The sequence below is a fragment of the Zootoca vivipara genome, chromosome 1, assembly GCF_965207765.1.
Source record: "Zootoca vivipara chromosome 1, rZooViv2.hap1.1, whole genome shotgun sequence".
Taxonomy (NCBI): domain Eukaryota; kingdom Metazoa; phylum Chordata; class Lepidosauria; order Squamata; family Lacertidae; genus Zootoca; species Zootoca vivipara.
In genome coordinates, this window is record NC_142582.1 from 104,004,099 (window position 1) to 104,025,269 (window position 21,171).

General features: G+C 42.9%; 2 protein-coding genes across 2 annotated transcripts; one reads left to right on the forward strand and one right to left on the reverse strand.

Annotated features, from left to right (window-relative positions):
- Positions 1–19: 19 nt before the first annotated feature.
- Positions 20–9,320, reverse strand: TRAPPC6B (trafficking protein particle complex subunit 6B). Its single transcript, XM_035108851.3, has 6 exons — positions 9,143–9,320; positions 5,347–5,414; positions 4,523–4,640; positions 3,532–3,615; positions 2,006–2,099; positions 20–323 (listed from the first exon to the last, which is right to left on the reverse strand). Exons 1-6 carry the CDS (start codon positions 9,236–9,238, stop codon positions 292–294), a joined length of 492 nt encoding a protein of 163 aa, XP_034964742.1. The 5' UTR covers positions 9,239–9,320; the 3' UTR covers positions 20–291.
- A 1,118-nt stretch (positions 9,321–10,438) lies between these two features.
- PNN (pinin, desmosome associated protein) lies at positions 10,439–20,904 on the forward strand. The gene is made up of 9 exons (XM_035108839.3): positions 10,439–10,600; positions 11,314–11,385; positions 13,900–13,968; positions 14,641–14,713; positions 14,801–14,895; positions 16,616–16,691; positions 17,488–17,643; positions 17,729–17,867; positions 18,563–20,904. The coding sequence occupies exons 1-9, from the start codon at positions 10,488–10,490 to the stop codon at positions 19,840–19,842; spliced, it is 2,073 nt and encodes a 690-aa protein (XP_034964730.2). The 5' UTR covers positions 10,439–10,487; the 3' UTR covers positions 19,843–20,904.
- Positions 20,905–21,171: the final 267 nt, after the last annotated feature.

Below are 21,171 nucleotides of genomic sequence, written 5' to 3' on the forward strand. Positions count from 1 at the left end.
CTGCAAAACTAACCAGATATTAGAGCTTGAAATTTAATCAAGGTTTCCATTTCATCTTTACAAACTTGTAAGCTTCATCTTCCTTGAAACACACAGTAACTTAAGTGACTACACACACACAAAAAGCAAGATATACAGCAGACACTGGCTATTGGTCATACTTGAAAATTTGTGTTTTAAACTATATGGCATTTTACACAATATAGGACAGCTTCAATAAACTACGGATATAAATAAAATATACATTTTATTTGTCATTTTACAAGGCAGGAAGCTGGTTCTGTACATGTGTTATATCTTCTGTATCATCACCTGAAATTTGCCTGTAAAGAAAGAAAGTTATCATAACATATAAGAAACAACTGTTCATGTAGTTAAAAGCAGTATGGTTACTGGTACATGTACTTTATTATATCCTCCAATAACAGTAAGTCAAGGATGTGGAACCTCTGGTCCACAAGCCAAATTAAGCATTTGGGTGGGGGGGGGAGTTCCAATTGTGTGCTCCCAATTGTTCTTTGACAAGCGAGGCTTCCTGTCAGCACCAATGCAGCCAATCCCAAAACAGAGCTAGCTGTAAGTGCAGACCAGCTGAGCAGTACAGCAACACTGTCCAGGAAATACTTCCTTCACCCCTATTTTGCAGGCAAAGCAAAATGCTCCATCTGATGTCATGGTGACATCAGGTGACTGACAGGTGGGTAACCATCTGCCAACCTGTCGAAGGTTAACCATAGGTTTGCGGCGAAGATCGAGATTCACCCCACTGGCTGGATCCAGTTCCCTACCCTGATTGTTAGCTAGATTTAATATTTTAAAAAAACAATTACCGTTTAACAGTGCAATCAGGTTTCTACTCAGATGTGTCCTATTGAGTTCTGTAAGCCTTACTCCCACTTAAGTAGGTACAGAACTGAAATCCATGTTTCACCCTGGGCCTCCGGCTGAGTAGCTAGTTACAAGTTACCACCACCATTTATTTCAGACATGTTTGAAGACACAACGCCAAAATCCTATGCATGTTTCCTCAGAAGTAAATCCCACTGTGTTCAATGGGGTTTCCTTCCCTATAAGTGGATTTAGAATTACAGTCTTACAGAGAAATCCTACAGAACTGCCACCTCCTAAAGTCTTGCTGGGCTCATGCTGGCCAGGGTGGCTTTTTGCCTTTCCTCCATTTTGCTTCTTCAAAAAAAAACAGTGTGAGGTAAAATAACTCCACCATAGAGCCATATAATTTATATAATATTTCTCCCTTGTTGGAAGAATGAGATGGCTTGGGATCCAATGGATCGAAGGCCTCTCCTGGCATGCCTCTCTTCAGCCACTGGCTTGACTTGACACACAGAGGAAAAAACCAAGCAATTTAGTGTGACATCTGTGTGTTAGGGCTTGGAAATGCCCATGAATCTAGAGCAGGCATCCTCAAACTGCGGCCCTCCAGATGTTTTGGCCTACAACTCCCATCATCCCTAGCTAAGAGGACCAGTGGTCAGGGATGATGGGAATTGTAGTCCAAAACATCTGGGGGGGGAAGTTTGGGGATGCCTGATCTAGAGCAAAGTCTGTATCCAGTTAGGCATGCAGGTTTCTGGCTAGAAATTCGTAAAACAGCTAATCCACCACCCAACACATTTCACCCTACTTAAGCCCCCTATACATTTTTGCAACCTATACCCAAGGCTGGCTTTATCATTAGGCAGGGGGCAACAGTGAGGTGTTGGAAGATAGGGTTTGTGATTGCCCTGTGTCCTACCCTCCCTATTCAATACTAGGCTACTGCTCACAGGTGCAGCGGGGGGGGGGGGGCAGCACCAGCAGCGTTCCTGGAATGAATTGGGAGCAGTGGGACTGCAAAATATCATTGGCCAAGCTTGGCTACAACAAGCTATTTTAAGAGCAACCATCTCATATTTGCTAAAAATCGGTCATTTGTCTCACCGACTTTATATTAAGTGGAAGAGACAATTTGCACCCATACTTCGCCAAGAAGAAGAGTACTTACATGCAGGCATTGTTGAAACCTCAGCTGTCACGATGCTCTTTATTCCCAAGTTTGATAAAGCGCCTCTAATTAATCCACAAGTAAATGCCAAGTACTGTGGGGGGAAAGACCCATACGTTAAGTCAAACAAAACATCATTCTGACAATTTATATAATTATTGGATTACATTGTTGAAAGTTCTTTAAACTTGTGCCGAGGAATTTAAAATTCAACACTGTTTTCAAAGAGGAGGCCTCTTTATGCAATGCAATCATCTATTCTGGAAGTTACCAGAACATGGATTAACTGTGGCCAGGCTCTTCGTCCAGGAAGGGGTGCAACTGGTGCGCCAATTGTAGCTGGTGGAAAGGGAAAAATGTCATGGAGGCACCTGAAGGCAACCCTGTATCAGGATTTTTTTGGTGTCTAATGTTTTACTGAATTATGGTGCTGGAGGAGACTCTTGAGAGTCCCATGGACTGCAAGAAGATCAAACCTATCCATTCTGAAGGAAATCAGCCCTGAGTGCTCACTGGAAGGACAGATCCTGAAGCTGAGGCTCCAATACTTTGGCCACCTCATGAGAAGAGAAGAATCCCTGGAAAAGACCCTGATGCTGGGAAAGATTGAGGGCACAAGGAGAAGGGGATGACAGAGGATGAGATGGTTGGACAGTGTTCTCAAAGCTACAAACATGAGTTTGACCAAACTGCGGGAGGCAGTGGAAGACAGGAGTGCCTGGCGTGCTATGGTCCATGGGGTCACGAAGAGTTGGACACGACTAAACGACTAAACAAAATGTTTTACTATTTTTTTTATGTGCTGTAAGCCGCCCAGAGTGGCTGGGGGAACCCAGCCAGATGGGCAGGGTATAAATAACAAAAAAAATATTTATTATTTTGGCCACTTGGCTCTCCCTCCAGTGAAAAAAACCAGGATCAGCCCTCAATTTCATTCTTTAAGGAGTGTAACCCTGTTTAGAGCAGCTTGAAGACATTTCCATGCAGGAAGTGGGGAAAGAGGGGACATAGTAAAAAAAAACTAAACAAAAAACTCTTGAGACTACTTCTTTAATACTAGCATGCACACATGTGGATCTGACAGCTAGAATGCAATCAACTGATAGAATACTGCTATAAAAGAGTTTGCTTCCCCTCCAACATTTATCTGTCAAACTTGCAAAAATCCATATTGACACGGAATAAATAGATGACAGTATAAAGTACAACTGTGAACATCAAGTGCATGGAGAAGATAACACCATTGCAAGACCACTCCTGCTGCTCTCCCCTGCCCCATGCATATAAGGAATATATTGCAACTCCATGAAGAAACCTGGTTTTGAAGGTGCTCTTATGAACTACGTATCTGAAGAAGTGCGCATGCACACGAAAGCTCACAATATATTATGCCCATCTACCTTGATATTAGTTGGTCTCTAAGGTGCTGCTGGAAGGAATTTTTTTATTTTGTTTCGACTACGTCAGACCAACACGGCTACCTACCTGTAACTACAACTACGTAAGATATAGTTAAATATACAAGCCTTAGGAGCGTGCTCCAAATACTGTTTTCCAGCAGACATCTGAGTCAGGAGACGGAACTTGTTGTCCTGTAGTACATAGATGCCCTGCAAAAAATGAATAAGAGTTATATTTATATCCTGCCTTTTCCTTGACTATTCATGCAACATTTATTGTTGTAACCCCGCTAGGTAATATACATGGAAAAAGCTAGTTACAGAGTACATGCAACCACATGCAGTATACTTTATTTTCCTACCAAATGCAGTCCAGTCAATTAAACTGCAATCATCCCAACCAGTCACTTTGAAAGAAAGGCTGGGTTAATGGCACACATCTTTCTCCCCAGGAAGTTAACATCTGTGCAAATATGGTTACTAGCTGTATTGTTTTATTATGTATGCATGTTATTCATTCATCCTTTCAAATCCTGCCTTTCAAGATATTTTTTTCCAATACAGTGTACAATATTAACAACAAGAAAAACAGCAAAAACAAAATTGAAGGAACACCATAGAATAAATCTATTATTTAGCTACACATGCTACCCTTGTGGAATTCTCTTTACAACACAAGGTGGCTGGCATGTGATGCTAACAAAATTATTCTGAAATAAGAACCTAATTAGAATCAGAAAAATATGTGGTGCAGTCCTTGCTTACTTTAAACTGCAAGTGGAAAAATACTATTTGAATATTATCATATATGAAAATACCAGGCAGAAAGAAAACTAGAGTGTCAATAAGGGTCAAAAGGGTTTACTGCTTTCTACATATGAAGACCTTATTTATTCATACAGCCCCATCTGTAGTACAATCCAAACAAATGCTTCATTGCACAATTGTGCTGACAGAGCTGAGCTATACCAGATCCCAATTGTTTTAATTCCACACAGAATCCAAATTTATATTAACGTACTTTGTATAACTACTGTATGTATAATTTCTTCTCTGCCCACTTGGCACTGATATGCAACATGACTGACAACTCTACAAGTTCAGTTTCTTACAATACCTGATGGTTGGTCCTGAGGTTATCAATTTGCTTTTTGAATACAGTAGTCCAAAAATCTTTGCAGATAAACTTCATTATATCCAGTTCATCTTTGAATCTGGCAGTATCTTTTGTAAACCTAAGAGAAAGCAATTAAAAGTAGTGGCATTAGCTTCATGCATGTGAAGCGGTGAAGGGGCATAAATCATTAGCAGAATAAAAGGTGCCAGTTTCAATCCCTGGCACCTGCAGTTTAAAGAACAGATTAAGTAAAAAATGATCGGAATGACCCTGAGGCCCCAAAGAGTAACTGCCAGTCTGAGTACACAATATTGGACTAGAAGGACAAGTTATCTGACCTGATATAAGGCAGATTTCCAGTTTCTAATTATGCCAATGATTTATTCAATTTATGAGCTAGCTTGCCACAAAAATTTCGAAGTGACTTCCAAAAATTAAAAACCCCAAACCTAATGTAAGTTAAAAACAGAAACAATATAGACGAAAAGGTGGTCAATCTATAAAACAAATTCCTCCATCCCACCATGACTTGAAACTACAACTTTATAATTATTACAAATCTTGGCACAAGAAAGGTCTTGCACAGAAAAAACACTTCCACTTAGTACAAGGCAGCGCCACTGAATTCCCTTGATTTTCCATCATGTTGCAGCCACTAAAGTTTTGTGGGGCATCTTTAAAAGCAACATCCCTTAGGGAATTTCTGCGTCTTATGATATATACTGAATTTACACATGATATAACGACATCAGGAAACCTGCTGGAATATTTGCAACTCTGAAGGAAAATAATGGGTCAAGAGAGAGGCTAAACATGCCACTCACCTTTCTATTAATCCCTGTCCTACTCGAAAACCCATGTTTTCCAGTTTTGTGATGCACCGTCCATTTTCCTGTAAGGTATAATAAAGGCAATCTTGTGTGTGTACAAAGAACACCCCACAAACTGCAATAACTTGTGCAAATCTATTTCAAAGTCATACTTTAAGTTTTCTTCTTCCACATTTTTCTCTTGCCTGTAATCAAAAGGCTATTGGTTGTGACACTCAACATAGAATAGTGAATTTGCGGCAACAGGCAGAAACAGGTTTGTTCTTCTCTTTTCAACTCCTGATAAACAGTTTGGCAGTCCTGAGATCTGCCCACTCCTGTTTTAACATTATAGAAGAAAAGTCTTTCCAAAGCACTGGAATATCAAAGATCATATATTAAAGAGTGACATTAACGTCAACCCCTGGGGACAGAAATGGAATTACAGGCAACCCCGTATTTATGTGCATTCAATATGTGCGCAACTGTCGCACATGCACATCATGCTGAACCTGGAAGTGACCCGAAAACATCACAAAATGTCACATAAAGGGGTAGGCTGTTTGCAGGCTTCTTCAATGGTGTTTCAAATACAGTGGTACCTCTACTTATGAATGACTCGACTTATGAATGTTTCTACTTACGAATGGAGCTCCGTCCGCCATCTTGGATGCTGTTTAGATAGGATTTTTTCTACTTACAAATTTTTAGATAGGGTTGCTTCGACTTACGATTTTTTTCGACTTCACTGATGCATGCAATGCCTCAGAACCAATGGCGGAGCTTTATGCTCCGGCACTGGGGGCGGAGAGCAGGCTGGGGTGGGGCTGGCGTGCGTCCCAGGGGCATGGTGCACCACCCAAAGGGGCGTGAGGCGTGTTCTGGGGACAGGGTCCACTGCCTGTGGGGGTGGGGCACCTAGCACGGGCGGGCAGCTGTGATGGCACCCCACCGGGATTGCGCTCCCACCCCCCCTGCTCAGAACATAACCCCTGTGTAAATGCGGTGTGTGTGTGTGTGTGTGTGTGCCTGTAATCAAAAACCCAACCCCCAAATTTTGATTATTATTGGTAGTGTGCCACTAGCAGGGAAGAGTGTCAATATATTTATTATAGCATGAAAACTTTTAGAAAACAATGAATTGTTTGGTAGAACAAATACACAAGGCTATGTGACTGTAAGAATATGCACCAAATGCAAACGGAGGATCCTAATTGAACAAAACCAAAAGCTAATTTGTTTAGTTAGTGTTATGTATTGGTTTAATATGTGTACATGAGTTTCACTGCTAGTTTTGTAACTACCTTTCCCGCTCCAGGGTGATTCAAAAAGGTGTGGTGACAGTTGCTATTGGTTAACTTATTAGCGCAATTTGAATCCTTACTCCGATTGGGTCCCGCCAAAATCTGAATGTATCCTTTCCCCAACTCCTGTTCCTGAGAGTATAAAAGGAGCTCACCCTTTCCCTCCAGTCAGTCAAGTTCCTACTGCAATAAAGGAGATTGTTCTTGTTAGACTTGACTCCTAGCATATCCTTGCTAGCATGCTGAATCACTATTCTGAGCTGAAATCGTATAGGCACTGCACCCACGACAAAGCAGTTAGGTTGCAATCAGAAGGCCCCAGTGAAACCAGTAGGCCTGGTTTCTGGGTTTTTTAGATATTGTTTATATATATATATATATATATATATATATATATATATATACACACAGCAAAAAATGTAACACAGAAGCTTCCCTGTTTCCCTCTTCTTTCCCTTCTGGAACAGATGATAATACCCTTGTTTGTGAACTCAGATACCAATCACTGCAATACATTAGAAACTCTTATAAAAGGGTCCACACATTCTTTCCAATTCTTTGCTGTGAACAGTGTCAGAAACTCAAGTAAGCACAAAAATTGAATGTTTAGTTGCCATTTTGGGGTAATGATGGACTGACTGTGATTGATTATCTGGCTAGTTCAGATCACTACCTTGAGCTAGGTTAAGAACTTTGAGAACTTAAATAAGAAAAGTTGCTTAATCCAGGGACCTTCCAGATACACTGTATATTGGCCTATTCCAACCTCTTTTTCTTAATTCCATTCCTAACGTAGGGATATTGCTCAGAACTGAGGGCAGAGGGGTGAAGATAAGCTACGACAAACTGTAACATTATTCACTGCTCCTGCTCAGGCGGCACAGTAAAAGCATTTTGGTTCCTGAAATTCATTCCAATTGTGCAGATAAAATATAACCGATAGAATTCTACAGGATGTGTTGTTATAGTACGTGAAAACAGGCAGGATCCAAGGATCCCCAGGCATACACCTCCAGATGGTGGAGCTTCACTTGGTTGCAAGTGCTCTTGACAGCCAGGTGCAAAATGTGCCTGGCTAATTTCGAAAACTGGCTATGAGTAGTCGTGCAGCCCCCAACAGAAAAGGAGCAAGTTCCTTGTATTGCAGTAGGACCGATTTCTGACTGATGTCTGAAGCAACAGAGGCTGGAAGAAACCCCTTGTCAGTCAGTCATTTATTGGAGGTCTTTAAGCAGAGGCTTGACAGGCATATGTCAAGAATGCTTTGATGGTGTTTCCTGCTTGGCAGGGGGTTGGACTGGGTGGCCCTTGTGGTCTCTTCCTGATTCTATGATTTCCCGCTCTTCACTCGTAAGGTCTCAGGACAGGTTACAGCATTAAAACACAATATGAAAAACAATTTTAAACAACTTACTGTACAACCATAAAAATAACCTGGGTCCTACAACCATACACTTTTGAGACACTCTTTGTAATTTTATAATCTGAAGTACTTGAAGTGGAATAAAAAAGTTAGGGTTTCATCCCACTTCAAGCACTGCTGAATTCTGACTCCAGGTGTGCTTAATAAACACACTAATTTAATTGCAAAGAGTCTGTCCTAACTGAATTATGGATAATGTTGTGTCGTCCTAATCCTGCCCATTTTAAAACACCCATGCTGTTTCTAAATTTAAGGACACATTACACTAAAGATGACAGGAATTTGGGTGGTCTTAAATTTCTTAAACAATTTAAAAAGTTACTGTACATGCAAAAACAAAGCATGCTGTTGCGGGGGGGGGGGGTGGAAACCCATTGTATTATTTAGTGCATGGGTAGGAAAACTAAGGCCCGGGGGCCGGATCTAGCCCAATCGCCTTCTAAATCAGTGTGTTTTTACATGAGTAGAATGTGTCCTTTTATTTACAATGCATCTCTGGGTTATTTGTGGGGCATAGGAATTAGTTCATTATTTCCCCCCCCCCCAAAAAATATAGCCCGGCCCCCCACAAGGTCTGAGGGACAGCGGACCAGCCCCCTGCTGAAAATGTTTGCTGGCCCCTGTATTAGGGGGTCAGAGGCAATGTAATAAACATTTTTAATTTATTTTGGATCATCCCTAGTTTACTTAGTACATGCTGTATGTGATGCTATCACATTTCTCTCGGGGAGTCTGTTCATGTTCATCACGGGATTCGCCCATAACCAGCCCCAAACCTGGATACTGAACACGGACTAATCGGATCAGACGCCAGAAACCCTTGGCCAGGCCCTCAAACAACCACAGGGATACCCAGCGAGAGCGAGCAGCGCTTTAAGGGGAAGGGATGTCGAAACCAGAGACTCCATTATGAGGCATTCCGGATTTAGGGAAGCTTCGTTTAAAAAAAGGAATATAGAAATGGGACCCTCCTCGGGCCACAGCGCCGGCTGCGCCGTGCCACGGGCTCCGCCTCTCTCCTCTCCCTTCCCTCCGACGGGGAAGCGCAGGGATCCCTCCCCGGAGCCGCGAGAGCAACACTCACCCCATCGCCCTGCTCGGCGGCGCGGTACAGCCCGGTCACCATCTCGTTGTGCAGCAGCAGGAAGAGCGCCTCGTCCGCCATCTCCGACTTGTTCATGCCGGGCAGCTCCCGGCCAGAAGGGAACGAGGACCAGGCCCACCCGCCGGGCTCAAGCCGAGCGGAGTCCCTCCTTACACTCAGAGGCGGAGCTGCCCAGGCAACAACCGGCAGCTGCTTCTGGGGCGGAGCTCCGTGAAGTCCCCGCCTCGCTTGCGCGGAGCTCCTGGAGCAAGGGCGCGCGCTCCGGGATCGACCTGGGGCTTGGTGGTTGGCAGGCGCGATCGCGGGCATTGGGATGCTGCTCTCTCTGTGTCCGTTTGGAAGCAAAGGTCCGGCGGGGCTCACGGCTACGTTTAAGATGTCATGGAATTCTACTCAGTATTGATCCAGATTCCAACGTACAGTTAGCAGAGTAAAAACTTACAACACGTTGCAGGATCCCCCCAAAATAGACCAGAGGCAATTGTAGTTCATTCAGCAGAGCTTTACTGCTACTGAAGGCAAATGAACATAATGATCACAAATCCCAGACGTTCAGGATGGGCAATGGCCATAAGAAAACCAGTTGCAGCAGGCTTAACTTAAAAATCCTGGGGGTGTTCTGTTAAGAGGCCAGAAGAGGAGTTTCTCTCTTTTTTTCCTGGTCATAACTATAAAAACAAAGATGAAGCACACTATTCTGTGATATGATCTGGAATTGTTGTGATGTGATACTCTATGAGTCTGTGATGTTCAGAATTTTAGACAGATTTTCACAGTAAGAGACTTCCCTTTAACAAATTTCAGAATCAGAGAAGCCACGAGTCCGCGGAAATTGAGTTTAGTCCCGCCCCCTGCACTTCAAGGCACTTCATGACCCAGGAGCGCGCGAAAATGAGCAGGTGTAAGCCGACCCACCTCCTATCACTGGTTGGTTACTCGAGGGACAAGTGTACCACTTGGTTGGTTGCTCAGATGCCACCCTGCTCTGGCATTCCGTGATTGGCAGGAGAAACAAAGCACCGCAATCTTCGAGTGGTTCTCCCAACGTCGCTCTAGCACTATGGATTCCCGATTGGCTAAGAAGGAAGCTGATGACTGGAGCACTCAAATGCCACTCAACTTGTTAGGGCGGTGGTTCGCTAGGGACGAAGCGCGGCTGTTGGCGAGGAACGTTGTCGATCCAACTCTCGCGCGCCTATTGGCGGGTTTGCTCGGAGGAGCCGCGCTACGTGAGGGGCTGGGCCGTCGCGCCCCGCCCCTTTCCCGCCGAGCCGTGCTTTCGGCCGGGCCCTGACTGGCTAGGCCGCGCCTGTGGTTGGCTGCGATGGCGGTGGCGGTGCGGGCTCTGCAGGAGCAGCTCGAGAAGGCCAAGGAGAGCCTCAAGCACGTCGACGAGAACATCCGCAAGCTCACGGGGCGGGACCCCAACGATGTGCGGTGAGGCTGGAGGAAGAGCAGGGCGGCCGGCGGGGGAGTTTCGGCTCAGAGGGGGCCGCCGCACTCGGCCCCTGAGAGGCTTCGCTGCGGTTGCCACCTTCGTGCCCTTTCCCTTCCCTCTCCGGGAACGCGCCCTGGGACTTCAGGAGCCCGAGTGGTGCATCCGTTAGCCCCGTCCCTCTCTAAATCGGGGGTAAACTGGTCTGGGAAGGGACGGAGCGACAGCGCAGAGGGAGGCCTACGAGCAGAATCCGTTAGTGGCGTCCACGTGAGTTGCGAGGCGCGGCTGCGCCCTGCGAACCCGACTTCCCCTCGTGTTTTCAATGGGGCTCACTAGTTCCCAGTAAGGGCGCTTAGGGACGCAGCCTGCGCCGGCCAAAGTTAACCCGGGTTAAGAGTGCGCTCATGCCCCAGCCTAAATCTGCAAACGTTTCCCTGGCACAAAAGGTAGGCAAAACCCACTGCCGCCCCCCTGCATTTTTCCTCCTCTGCTACTTCCCACCACGTGGAAGGTCAAGGTATTTTTTATAAAATAGGCCATCAGGATCCTGCACACGGTAGAAGCAGTCACTTCCTGTCCCCAATCACGAAAGCTGACTAATAAATTTTTGGGGGGTACATTTGCACCAGGTTTCCAGTGGGGTTCCTTTGAGGGATGTTTTCTGTACCTCTTTGCACCTTCCTGATGATTATTCCTTTGGCTTCTTTTTCAGGCCCGCTCAAGGGAGATTATTGACCATCACAGGCCCTGGTGGAGGTAGGGGGCGTGGAAGTATATTACTTAGGTGAGTATCTGTGGATGATTAATGGAAACCAATTCTGTACCTTTCTGAGGGCAGCTTCTATGCTGCACAGAATGTTATGCTTGTATTTGAAGGCTAGAAATTAAAAGAAGGTTAAATGTTGATTTAATATGTTGATTTAAGGTAGCTAGAGTCTGAACTCAACTGCCATATTATTACAGTGATGGGGAAGAGAGGGGTTCTGCTCATGGTCCAAAGCATATTCACAGGCAAGCAAATAACTGTTGGGGTACTTGACCCTAAGGTTGCATGCAACTTCTCTTCTAACCTTAAAAAAACTTCAGTAATTTCAAGTTGGACCTGTACAGTTGCTGTAATGCTAGTTTATGGCAGTGCTGTGGGGCCCGCAAGATTGCTGTCTTCAAAGATTTCAGTAGAAGGCATGTATAACTTGCCACTGGGCTCATATACCATTGTTATTACCAAAGGGTGGGCAGCCAACCATGCTATTCTAAGGGTTACAGATCCTCTGCTGTTGTAGCCTAAGACTAGCATGGTATGGTACTTGAAGGCTATTGCAACAGAACTCTGCCTGGTTTTTATTAGATGGTGTTTTAGGCTCGGCTTGCACAGCAGTCTTTGCAATCCTACAGATGTTTGGCCTACTTAGTACTTCTTGATCTTTAGTTTTGTTACTGGAATGTTTTAAATTGCTACATACTGTTTCTATAAAATGCTCTTAAAAGGAGGGAATAAGCTTTTTAGTTAGTGGCATTGTGTAACTCTGGGATTGTGTAACTCGGCGATTAGTTACTTTTGTGGGTGGGTTATTTTTTAAAACAGTCACATCCTCCACCCTTGGAGGGGCTTTTCTGAATTGGAAGGGATACTTAGTTTGTTCTGTGCATGAGAGTTGGATATATACATGGGCAGAGAGAGAGGGGAAGATATTTATGTGAGGTGGGGGAATAGAGGGTAGATATGTGTTTGAGAGGGAGAGATGTACTTGCGGCAGTATACATGTGAAGTACATGAGTGTGTGAGAGAGCTGCATGTGTGTGCTGAGAGGCTTTCACTCGCATCTCGCCCAAATACAGTCATACCTTGAAAGTTGAACAGAATCCATTCCGGAAGTCTGTTCAACTTCCAAAACGTTCGGAAACCGAAGCCGCACTGGATTTTTGGCTTTCAATAATCATTCGGAAACGGAAACACTCACTTCCAGGTTTTGATCGTTTGGCAGCTGATTTATCTGGGAGCTAAGGCATTTGAGATCCAAGGTACAACTGTACTGAACTTCCCCTGACAATGGAAACAGAAAAGCGCACTCTAGCTATTTTGAGGCATAGGCAGGTTGGTATAGGGAGATGTGCTCCTTCAAGTATTTGGGCCCCAAACCATTTAAGGGCTTAATAGAGGAGTACTAGCATTTGGAATTGGGCTTGGCAGCAAATAGGCTGCCAGAATTTATGTGATATGATTCCATCAGGATAAAGCAACAGCCTTGTTAGTGGGTAGCCAGGGGGCCTGTGTGTCTGGGTCTTTGATGCAGGATCCTGGACATCTTTCCCCTTTAAACTTAACTTTTTTTTACAGGGCAACTGGTAACACTTCAATGTACAGCACTGGTGAGACCCTAGACACCTGCCATTCAAATTTGCCAATGAGCACTTGTTCTATTTTTAAATAGTATATAAATATGTACATAAACAGCAGCTCTAGACTGTGGATGAGGTGGAGGGCCCAATCCACATATAGTATACTGGCCCAGGAAATCCCTGTTGCCACCCCATAGCTCTGACTTCTCCCTGACAGCCAGTTTGTTCTTCCCCTTCAAATTACAGCTGAAATTGGCACCTATACATAAAAATAAGCATATGCAAATATTTCTTGTGGCCCTGTCCTGAGTCTTTTCAGTACCCAACAATGCTCCTTGGCTGAACTGTATTCTGCACTAATGAACGTTTTCAAGGGCAGCTCCTTGTACAACACATTACAGTATTACATTTGAAAGCTAAGAAGACTGTGCATCATGGTGGCAAGGCTGCCTATTCAGGAATGTTCTTACCTGGTGATTAGGTCAATCCTGGGAAGGGCAGTTTGTGACACTGGGGCTACCTTGGCCTCTAGTGACAACTCTGGGTGCAAGTGTGTCCCCAAGCTACAAACCTGCTTCTTCATGGAAGGTGCACCCCCATCTGAAACAAGCCATGCACCTAATTTATCAGCATAATAACCACTTTCTCACAACTCTTTATTGTCAGCTTTCAATCTGTTAGCCCATTACTGAGCCCAAGCACTGGTTGAGCACCTGAACGGCCTCACCTAATTCAGATATAGAAAGAAATAGAGCTGATTTTCTTATACTGATGGCATCTTACTTCCACCCTCTGATCTCACCTAGTGGCTTCATATATATTTTAGAGAGCATGGCATGACTTCTGTAAAACTTGTTGCACACAAAGCAAGACATTGAACTTTAGTTTTATGGGGTCTTGGCATTATAAACTTGCTTGGAGCATGCTGATCTGATACACTGATCATCTCTTGTTTCAGGCGTGGATTCTCGGATAGCGGAGGAGGACCCCCAGCCAAACAGAGGGATCTAGAAGGGGCGACCAATAGGTGAGCAGAGAATGAAATAGGGCTGAATTCAAGAACAGGATTGAATGAAGTTAGAGACAAGAACAGCATGCCTTCTTAGCTGACTCGGTATATTTCCTTAGTGCATTTCTGCATGGTTTTTATATAGCACTCAAGGCTGTGTATAATTTAAAATGATTGCTTGCAATTTCAGACATACAAAAGGAACTGGGAGGGAAGAAAGGAAAATCCATTCATGTATCAGTTCTTCTTTAAGTTGCATAATTCCTCTTGGAACTCTACACTAGCAAATAATTTATACTGGTGTATCTTGATTCCGTGTGATTTTTTAAATAGGATTTCAATAGAACACCTTTTTGTCTTGAGTACCGGTAAATTGTGTAGGAGCTGCTACCCTGTAATATGTTCTGTAGGAATAAAAGTAAGTGGACTTTAAACGTGAGGTCTCCATCTTTTAAAAGATGCTGTAATAAAGCAACAGATTTAGCAAGCAGCTAATCTACATTCACCTAAGAGTTCATTGGATCCCAGCAACAACGTGGACAGAGGTTGCATCAAAGCAGTCTGTGAAGCACAGTATCTTGATTTTAGTGTACTTATTTTGCTTGTATTAACATCATTTTCTAAGCCTATTGAAATATTGTCCTTGGTTCTGGTATAAAATGGATGCCTTTGGTACTCTCTTAAATTTAGGCTAGCTGGGGAACGTCGGACAAGGAGAGAATCACGCCATGAAAGCGACGCAGAGGATGATGATGTTAAAAAAGTAAGGGATAACTAGAAGTTGGTGGGTAGAGAGGGGAAAGAAATGTAGAAAAGCTTCAATTAACCTGGTTTTGACCTATGCTTGCAGCCAGCGTTGCAGTCTTCTGTTGTTGCTACCTCCAAAGAAAGAACACGCCGAGACCTTATTCAAGATCAAAACATGGATGAAAAGGGAAAACAAAGGTATCTTACAATGTTGTTTACTGTAACCATAATGTTTTCAAACTCCAAGCACATAATACAAATTATGAAAGAAATGTTCTTTCTTGCACAGAAAACTTTGTCCAATATTTTATGCTGTCTTAGCCTGCTTCTTAAGAAGTGTGTGTACAGTTACTGACTGCACCAGACAACTCAACCCAGCTTCCACGTTTATTTAAGTTGACTTGCACAGTTTGCTTTGCCTGTTGATTTGTAAGTCAAAATAAGTTGCTGATGTACTCATCTCAGACTATTGTTTGTGACTATTCCAGGAATGTAAAAGCTCTGGGTAGAGATTTAGCATGTTGTGTTTTTCTAAGATAGGCATCTTGCCATATATAATTTTTTTAAAAATGTTCCCTTTGGGTTTTTTTTAGTTTGATATGAACCAGTCTAATTCAGAAGTAAGTCCCATTGATATTGGTGGGATTTCAGCCTTGGTCTTTAAAGAATACTGCAAATTAGCAGCCACTGTACTTTTTCATGCTTTTCTGTGCAAAATTGCACAGAAATTGGTGTATTTCATTAAAATTTGTTGATGAAGTTTGGGTGATGAAACCAGATTTCACAGTCTGCTAGAGAAATTTATTAATTGTATAAATTTGTATCCCACTTTTCAGGGAAGAAATCATATAAAGCAGCTGACAAAATATCTAAAAACATGAATAAGTTCAGATTTGAGCTGTGGAAGCTCTGTTGCCCCTGCCCAATGACATTCTGTGCTGGCTTCTTTTATGAGGAAAGCTTCAAATCCTAATCTTAGCTATCTAAAGGTCTCACTTTTAGACAATGAGTTGTGTTGAGCTGCTTGTGTATCAACTTCAGATATGTAGTTTGTGGGAAAGTATCCAAATAATTTTTGGGGGAAATTACTTCTTAATTCAAGCACCATCTCATATGTATTAGTTGGGGTGGGGCTAAAATGCTGGGCTGGAATTTATTTTCAGGCTGTGACCATTGTGGTCGGGGTCCTGACAGTAAGAAATGTTTGGCAGTGGAGTGGACTCCCTCAAAAGGTTGTAGACTCTCCATCCTTGGAAGTTTTTAAGCAGAGATTGGATGGCAATCTGTCAGGGTTGTTTTTGTTGAATTTCCTGCAATGCAAGGGATTGGACTAGATTACCCTGGGGGGGGGGTCCCTCCCAACTTAACAATTCTATGATTCTCCGTATGGGCCAACGGTCTTTCTCATACAGCTAGCCCTCAACAAAAAAGTAAGTCAAAAGAAGATGACTATATTTTCAGTGCAATGTTGCTTACAAAATGGCAAATCATTTCTTGAGGTTCCTTATGAAAAGTCACAACAATTGTGTTCCTTTTATTAATAATCAGTCTGTTTAATATATTTTATTGTTGTCTTCAATCTTAGATAAAGGTTTGGCTGTCTTTGGGTCATAATTTAAGAACTTCATTTAATTTAATATGCTTGGAAATTATATGCTATTGTTGATAAAGCCATCCACTGGAATTATCTTGTTGTCTTCTCATGTTGGTTGTTGGAAATTTGCAACATCCAGTGGTTATGTTTCTTTCTAAATAGCTTTTGCACCCTGTGTTATTATTGTAGCCTTTTTATAATTCATGCACCATTAACTAACAGCCTTGGAAGGTTTTGAAAACTGTTTCAATAGGTATGCATAATGAACACATATGAAACTCCATGGTATAATCATATCTTTTTACTCCTTTTCTGTTCTGCTAGGAATCGGCGCATATTTGGCCTGTTGATGGGTACTCTTCAGAAGTTCAAACAAGAATCAACAGTCGCTACTGAGAGGGTATTAACTCAATACCTTGTAATGTTCATTAGAGGAGAGAGTGTACTATTTCTATTGAATGAGAGAATTGTATACTGTCTTGCGCGAAGAAACTTACTCCTAGTAGCCCAGTAGCGCAGATTTTTCACTGTGGAAACATGAGGACTTTAAAGTCATTTTTCAAGTGGAAAGGAAACCGTGAGCATTCCTAAAACTTTCCTTAAGCCTATTAAGTTCAACAGAACATGGATCCTACTACAAATACAGTTCTTTATGATGACCCTAAACTGGGTTCTGGCAACTAGCTGGGAAAACCACTAGTAACTGCCAGCAGGCTAGAGAGGTCCATGCTTAGGTTTTGTATGCCCTGCCTGGCTATATAGTTGGCTATATAGTTGACTTTTTATTATTATTTACTTGTCTCTGGTTCCGTAACAATTTGAAAACAGATTAGAAAGAGAGGGAGGGCACAGAGCTCCTATTGGTTCCCAGGCTTCAGGTCATGTTGGAGAGATGTAATTGCATTGCCTGGCACTGCTTCACTATAAATGTGGATTGTTTGATACACAAGGAATGCTCCATACCTTAGGGGAGCAGAAATGAGAAAACCAACAACTATAAGCAGTGACTTGACTACTAAGTCCAGCCAAAAGTTGTGGGCTATCTTGCAATAATTAGATGAAGCTTGTTCTGTATCAGACTTCAGTATTGATCTGACTCCAGAACAGGGGTCGGCCAGCTATTAAGTGGTATATAAACTAATAATAAAATTTCTGAGCTCGCCTTAAGCAAATCTGAAACTGTTTCTCCACCTCAGCAAAAAAGACGGCAAGAAATTGAACAGAAACTTGAAGTGCAGGCAGAGGAAGAGAGAAAGCAGGTTGAAAATGAGAGGCGAGAGCTCTTTGAGGAAAGACGTGCTAAACAAACAGAGCTGCGGCTATTGGAACAGAAAGTTGAACTTGCTCAGCTGGTGAGTCAAAATTCAAGCAGCTGCTATGTGTGGTGTTGGTGTTGTGGACAATACTAAATAAAAATAAAAATCTTTCTTTTACCAGCAAGAAGAATGGAATGATCATAATGCCAAAATAATTAAATATATAAGAACAAAGACAAAGCCTCATCTGTTCTACATACCTGGCAGAATGTGTCCTGCTACCCAGAAGCTGTTTGATGATTCTCAAAAAAAATTAAATGGTATGTTACTGGTGGTAGGGTAGATACATGTTCTTTGATATAAGCTCTTCTGGAATTTCATTGGAAAAAGTTAAACTGATAATGACAAGGAAGTAAAGCGAACTTGCATCTTACTCAAAGGGTCAGTTCTGCGAGTCTGCACGTTTACACAAAAACACAAAAAGCCAGAACTGGCCCACCCACAAGGTGGAGGATTGCCTACCCAGCTTTGGGAGTTGGTGCAAAGGCACTGGCAGGTTCCTAGAGTCCTGGTTCTGGGGTTTAGGAAAATGCTCAGAACAGCACATAATTGCAAGCGGGGTTTTTCCATCTTGCAAGATGATGTGCTTGCACAAACAGAACATTTGTAATGATGTGACATTGGAATTCCAGCCCAAGTGATTGACAGATCCAGCTACCCCATAAAGTTTGTCTCTAGGGGGTTGGGGAGATAAAGATCTTGCCCACCTGCTGGATCCAGTTATAAATTATTTCTTCATGTGAAACTTTACTGCTCATAACTGCCAGTAGCCTGAAATTCAAAAATATGTGGCAAATGCCCCAATTCACAAGTGCACATTCTGACCTCTTAACATGCATGATCACTTGTCTATATGAAACTTTCCTTGTGTGAAGTGGCTCAAGTGATCTATCAGTAAGATGGAACCATGCTAAGTACCCACAATAAGCTTAGTGTGTCTTCTCTCATTCTGCAGCACTGTTTGAAAATAGGCGCATTGAGTTTGCTGAGCAAATTAACAAAATGGAAGCCAGGCCCAGGCGACAATCTCTGAAGGAAAAAGAACACCAGGAGGTGCAGAAGGAAGAAAAGAAGGAAGACCAGAAGAAGGAGCAAGAAGAGGGTAAGGCGGTTCAGCAGGTGGAAGAGATGGAGACAGGTAATCGGAGCAATGATGTAGAAATGGAAGAGGTAGGGGAAGAAAAGGAGGTAGGTGCTAGTCACAGTGATGGAGAGATAGAACAGGAGGAGGAGGAGCAGAAAGAGGAAATGGAGGTTAAGGTAGATGAGGGACCAGAGATTAAGGAGAATGATAGGCAGCAGGATAATCAGGAGGAGGATGTTGTGTTAGGGAAAGAGGAAGGTGAAAATACGCTGCCAGTAGATGGCGAGCAGGATGTGATGGAAACCAATGAGGCAGATCATGCAGAGCCACTAGAAAATGAGAATAGCAAAGAAGTGGAACCAGAAATGGAGAGTAATCCTCAACCAGAGCAGGAGGGGCCTGTTGCTCCCTTGGAGAAAGAGGAAGCCAACAAGCCAGAAGTGGAAGCTGAACCAGAGGAGGCAGAAGAGAAGGAGCCAGAATCCATTGCAGTGTCCGAGGCTGAGGCCCAGCCTCAACTAGAGGCTGTGCTTCAGCCACAGCCTTCACCACAGTTGGAATCCACTCAAGATCAAGAGCCTCAGGTAGACAAAGAAGAAACTGTAGTGCCTGAGAATCTGCCTGAAATTCAGGCAGACCAAATCCAGGCAGTAACTGTAGAAGTCAAGAACAAGGGCAGGAGCAGGAGCAGAGGTAGAGCAAGGAACAAAGGCAGTAAGAGTCGAAGTCGCAGTACTAGCAGCAGCACCAGTAGTACTAGTTCTACAAGCAGTAGTAGTGGCAGTAGTTCTAGCAGTGGCAGCAGCAGTAGTCGGAGTAGTTCCTCCAGCAGCAGCAGCACTAGCGGAAGTAGTAGTCGAGAGAGTAGCAGTAGTTCCAGCAGTAGCGAGAGCAGAAGTCGAAGCAGAGGGCGTGGGCACAATAGGGATAGGAAGCGTAGGAGGAGTCTGGATCGAAAGCGAAGGGATAATGCAGGAGTAGACAGGAGTCACAAGTCTTCGAAAGGTAGCAGCAGAGATGCGAAAGGATCAAAGGATAAAAGTTCAAGGTCGGACAGAAAGAGGTCTATATCAGAAAGTAGTCGGTCAGGCAAAAGAACTTCGCGGAGCGAAAGAGACCGTAAATCAGACAGGAAAGACAAAAGGCGTTGACAGAAGAGACCAGGCTCCCTAGCCTAATTTTGCAGCAGAAGATTACTTGATGAGTGAAAGGATTCCATGTGGGGAAGAAAAGGCTGCCTTAATTGCATGCTGTATAAAATCTTTTGGAGAAATGCAGACTCTTTACCAGGCAATTCTCATGCTTTTTACATGATTTTGTAAAAGGTTACTTATCAAATTATGTGAAGATGCAAAAGTGTACAAATAAAAGGATTGACAACCCCTTCATCTTTTTAAATCTCCTCTACTTCAAAGAGTTTCTGTATATTTTAATAGGTACATAGTTACATTTGTGTGAATCACTTCTGTATCAGATCTTTTTTTGTAGAAATAAATGTGTATTTTACAGAGGTGTGAGAGCCTGTTGCCGCTTCATCTCGCATAGATATCTTTCTCCCTTTGCCATACTTCATACAGAGTGTTTGAATATTCTGCCTATTAACACTTCCCCTCTAATTGCTAAAAAGTGAATTCTCAAGTTCTGTGAAGGAGCACACACCTGTGCATAATCCAGGTTTTCTTTTCTGTGCTTTCACTATACAAATTGATGCCAGCTTTTACTAACATTCCTTGGTGAACTAACTGCCCATATACAGAAGCCAAGTGAGTGTATCGAGCCAATTCTAAATTACTTGGCCATCTAAAATCTGTTTAGAGACTTCATGTAGTTATTTTAACCTTGCCTCTCCCCTAGTTTTAGAGTAATGCTTAGATTTTTTAAAAAACTTGCATCTCATTTCTGTGCTTTGCAGTATGTTGCAGGAGGGCTGTGGGTAACTTCAAAACTAGATTATTGTTGGCCATAGGCTAAACTTTCAAATGCCAATAAAAATGCAGTATACCATTAAATTAATCGGGCGTTAAGATGTTGTATTTATGAATATCTGTTGATTGAGGAAAGTGGATTCAAAACTTGGCATTTCTGTAACATCTAAAGCTAGTCGATGGCAATATAGTTGGTGTAAAAAGGTGACATACTGTTTTTAAACTTCCTCCAAGTGTATTCATTGGCTTGTTCTGTAAAAGTCTAAATAAAGGTACCTTTATATACTATTTTCTGTATTCTGGATTTACTGTTTGTTTAATGAAAAGTTTTTCATACTTGTACTTCACCTACCAAACCAAATGGTCTGACAGAAATTAGAATCCCCATTCCCAGCCATCTGTCAGGAATGCTTTGGTGGTGTTTCCTGCTTGGCAGGGGGTTGGACTGGATGGCCCTTGTGGCCTCTTCCAACTCTATGATTCTAAACATAGATTGGAAAGACCAGAAATCTCAACTTGTACTTAGGTACCCCTTAAAAACATTTAAAGTAGTCT

Coding starts and splice junctions, on each gene's coding strand:
- TRAPPC6B (XM_035108851.3), bottom strand. CDS start 9,238: ATGAACAAGTCGGAGATGGCGGACGAGGCGCTCTTCCTGCTGCTGCAC. Junction 2,100..3,531: donor ATTTGGAGCACGCTCCTAAG/GCTTGTATATTT, acceptor TTCCCCCCACAG/TACTTGGCATTTACTTGTGG. Junction 324..2,005: donor GGTTTCAACAATGCCTGCAT/GTAAGTACTCTT, acceptor CTTTCTTTACAG/GCAAATTTCAGGTGATGATA.
- PNN (XM_035108839.3), top strand. CDS start 10,488: ATGGCGGTGGCGGTGCGGGCTCTGCAGGAGCAGCTCGAGAAGGCCAAG. Junction 10,601..11,313: donor CGGGACCCCAACGATGTGCG/GTGAGGCTGGAG, acceptor CTTCTTTTTCAG/GCCCGCTCAAGGGAGATTAT. Junction 14,896..16,615: donor GATGAAAAGGGAAAACAAAG/GTATCTTACAAT, acceptor CTGTTCTGCTAG/GAATCGGCGCATATTTGGCC.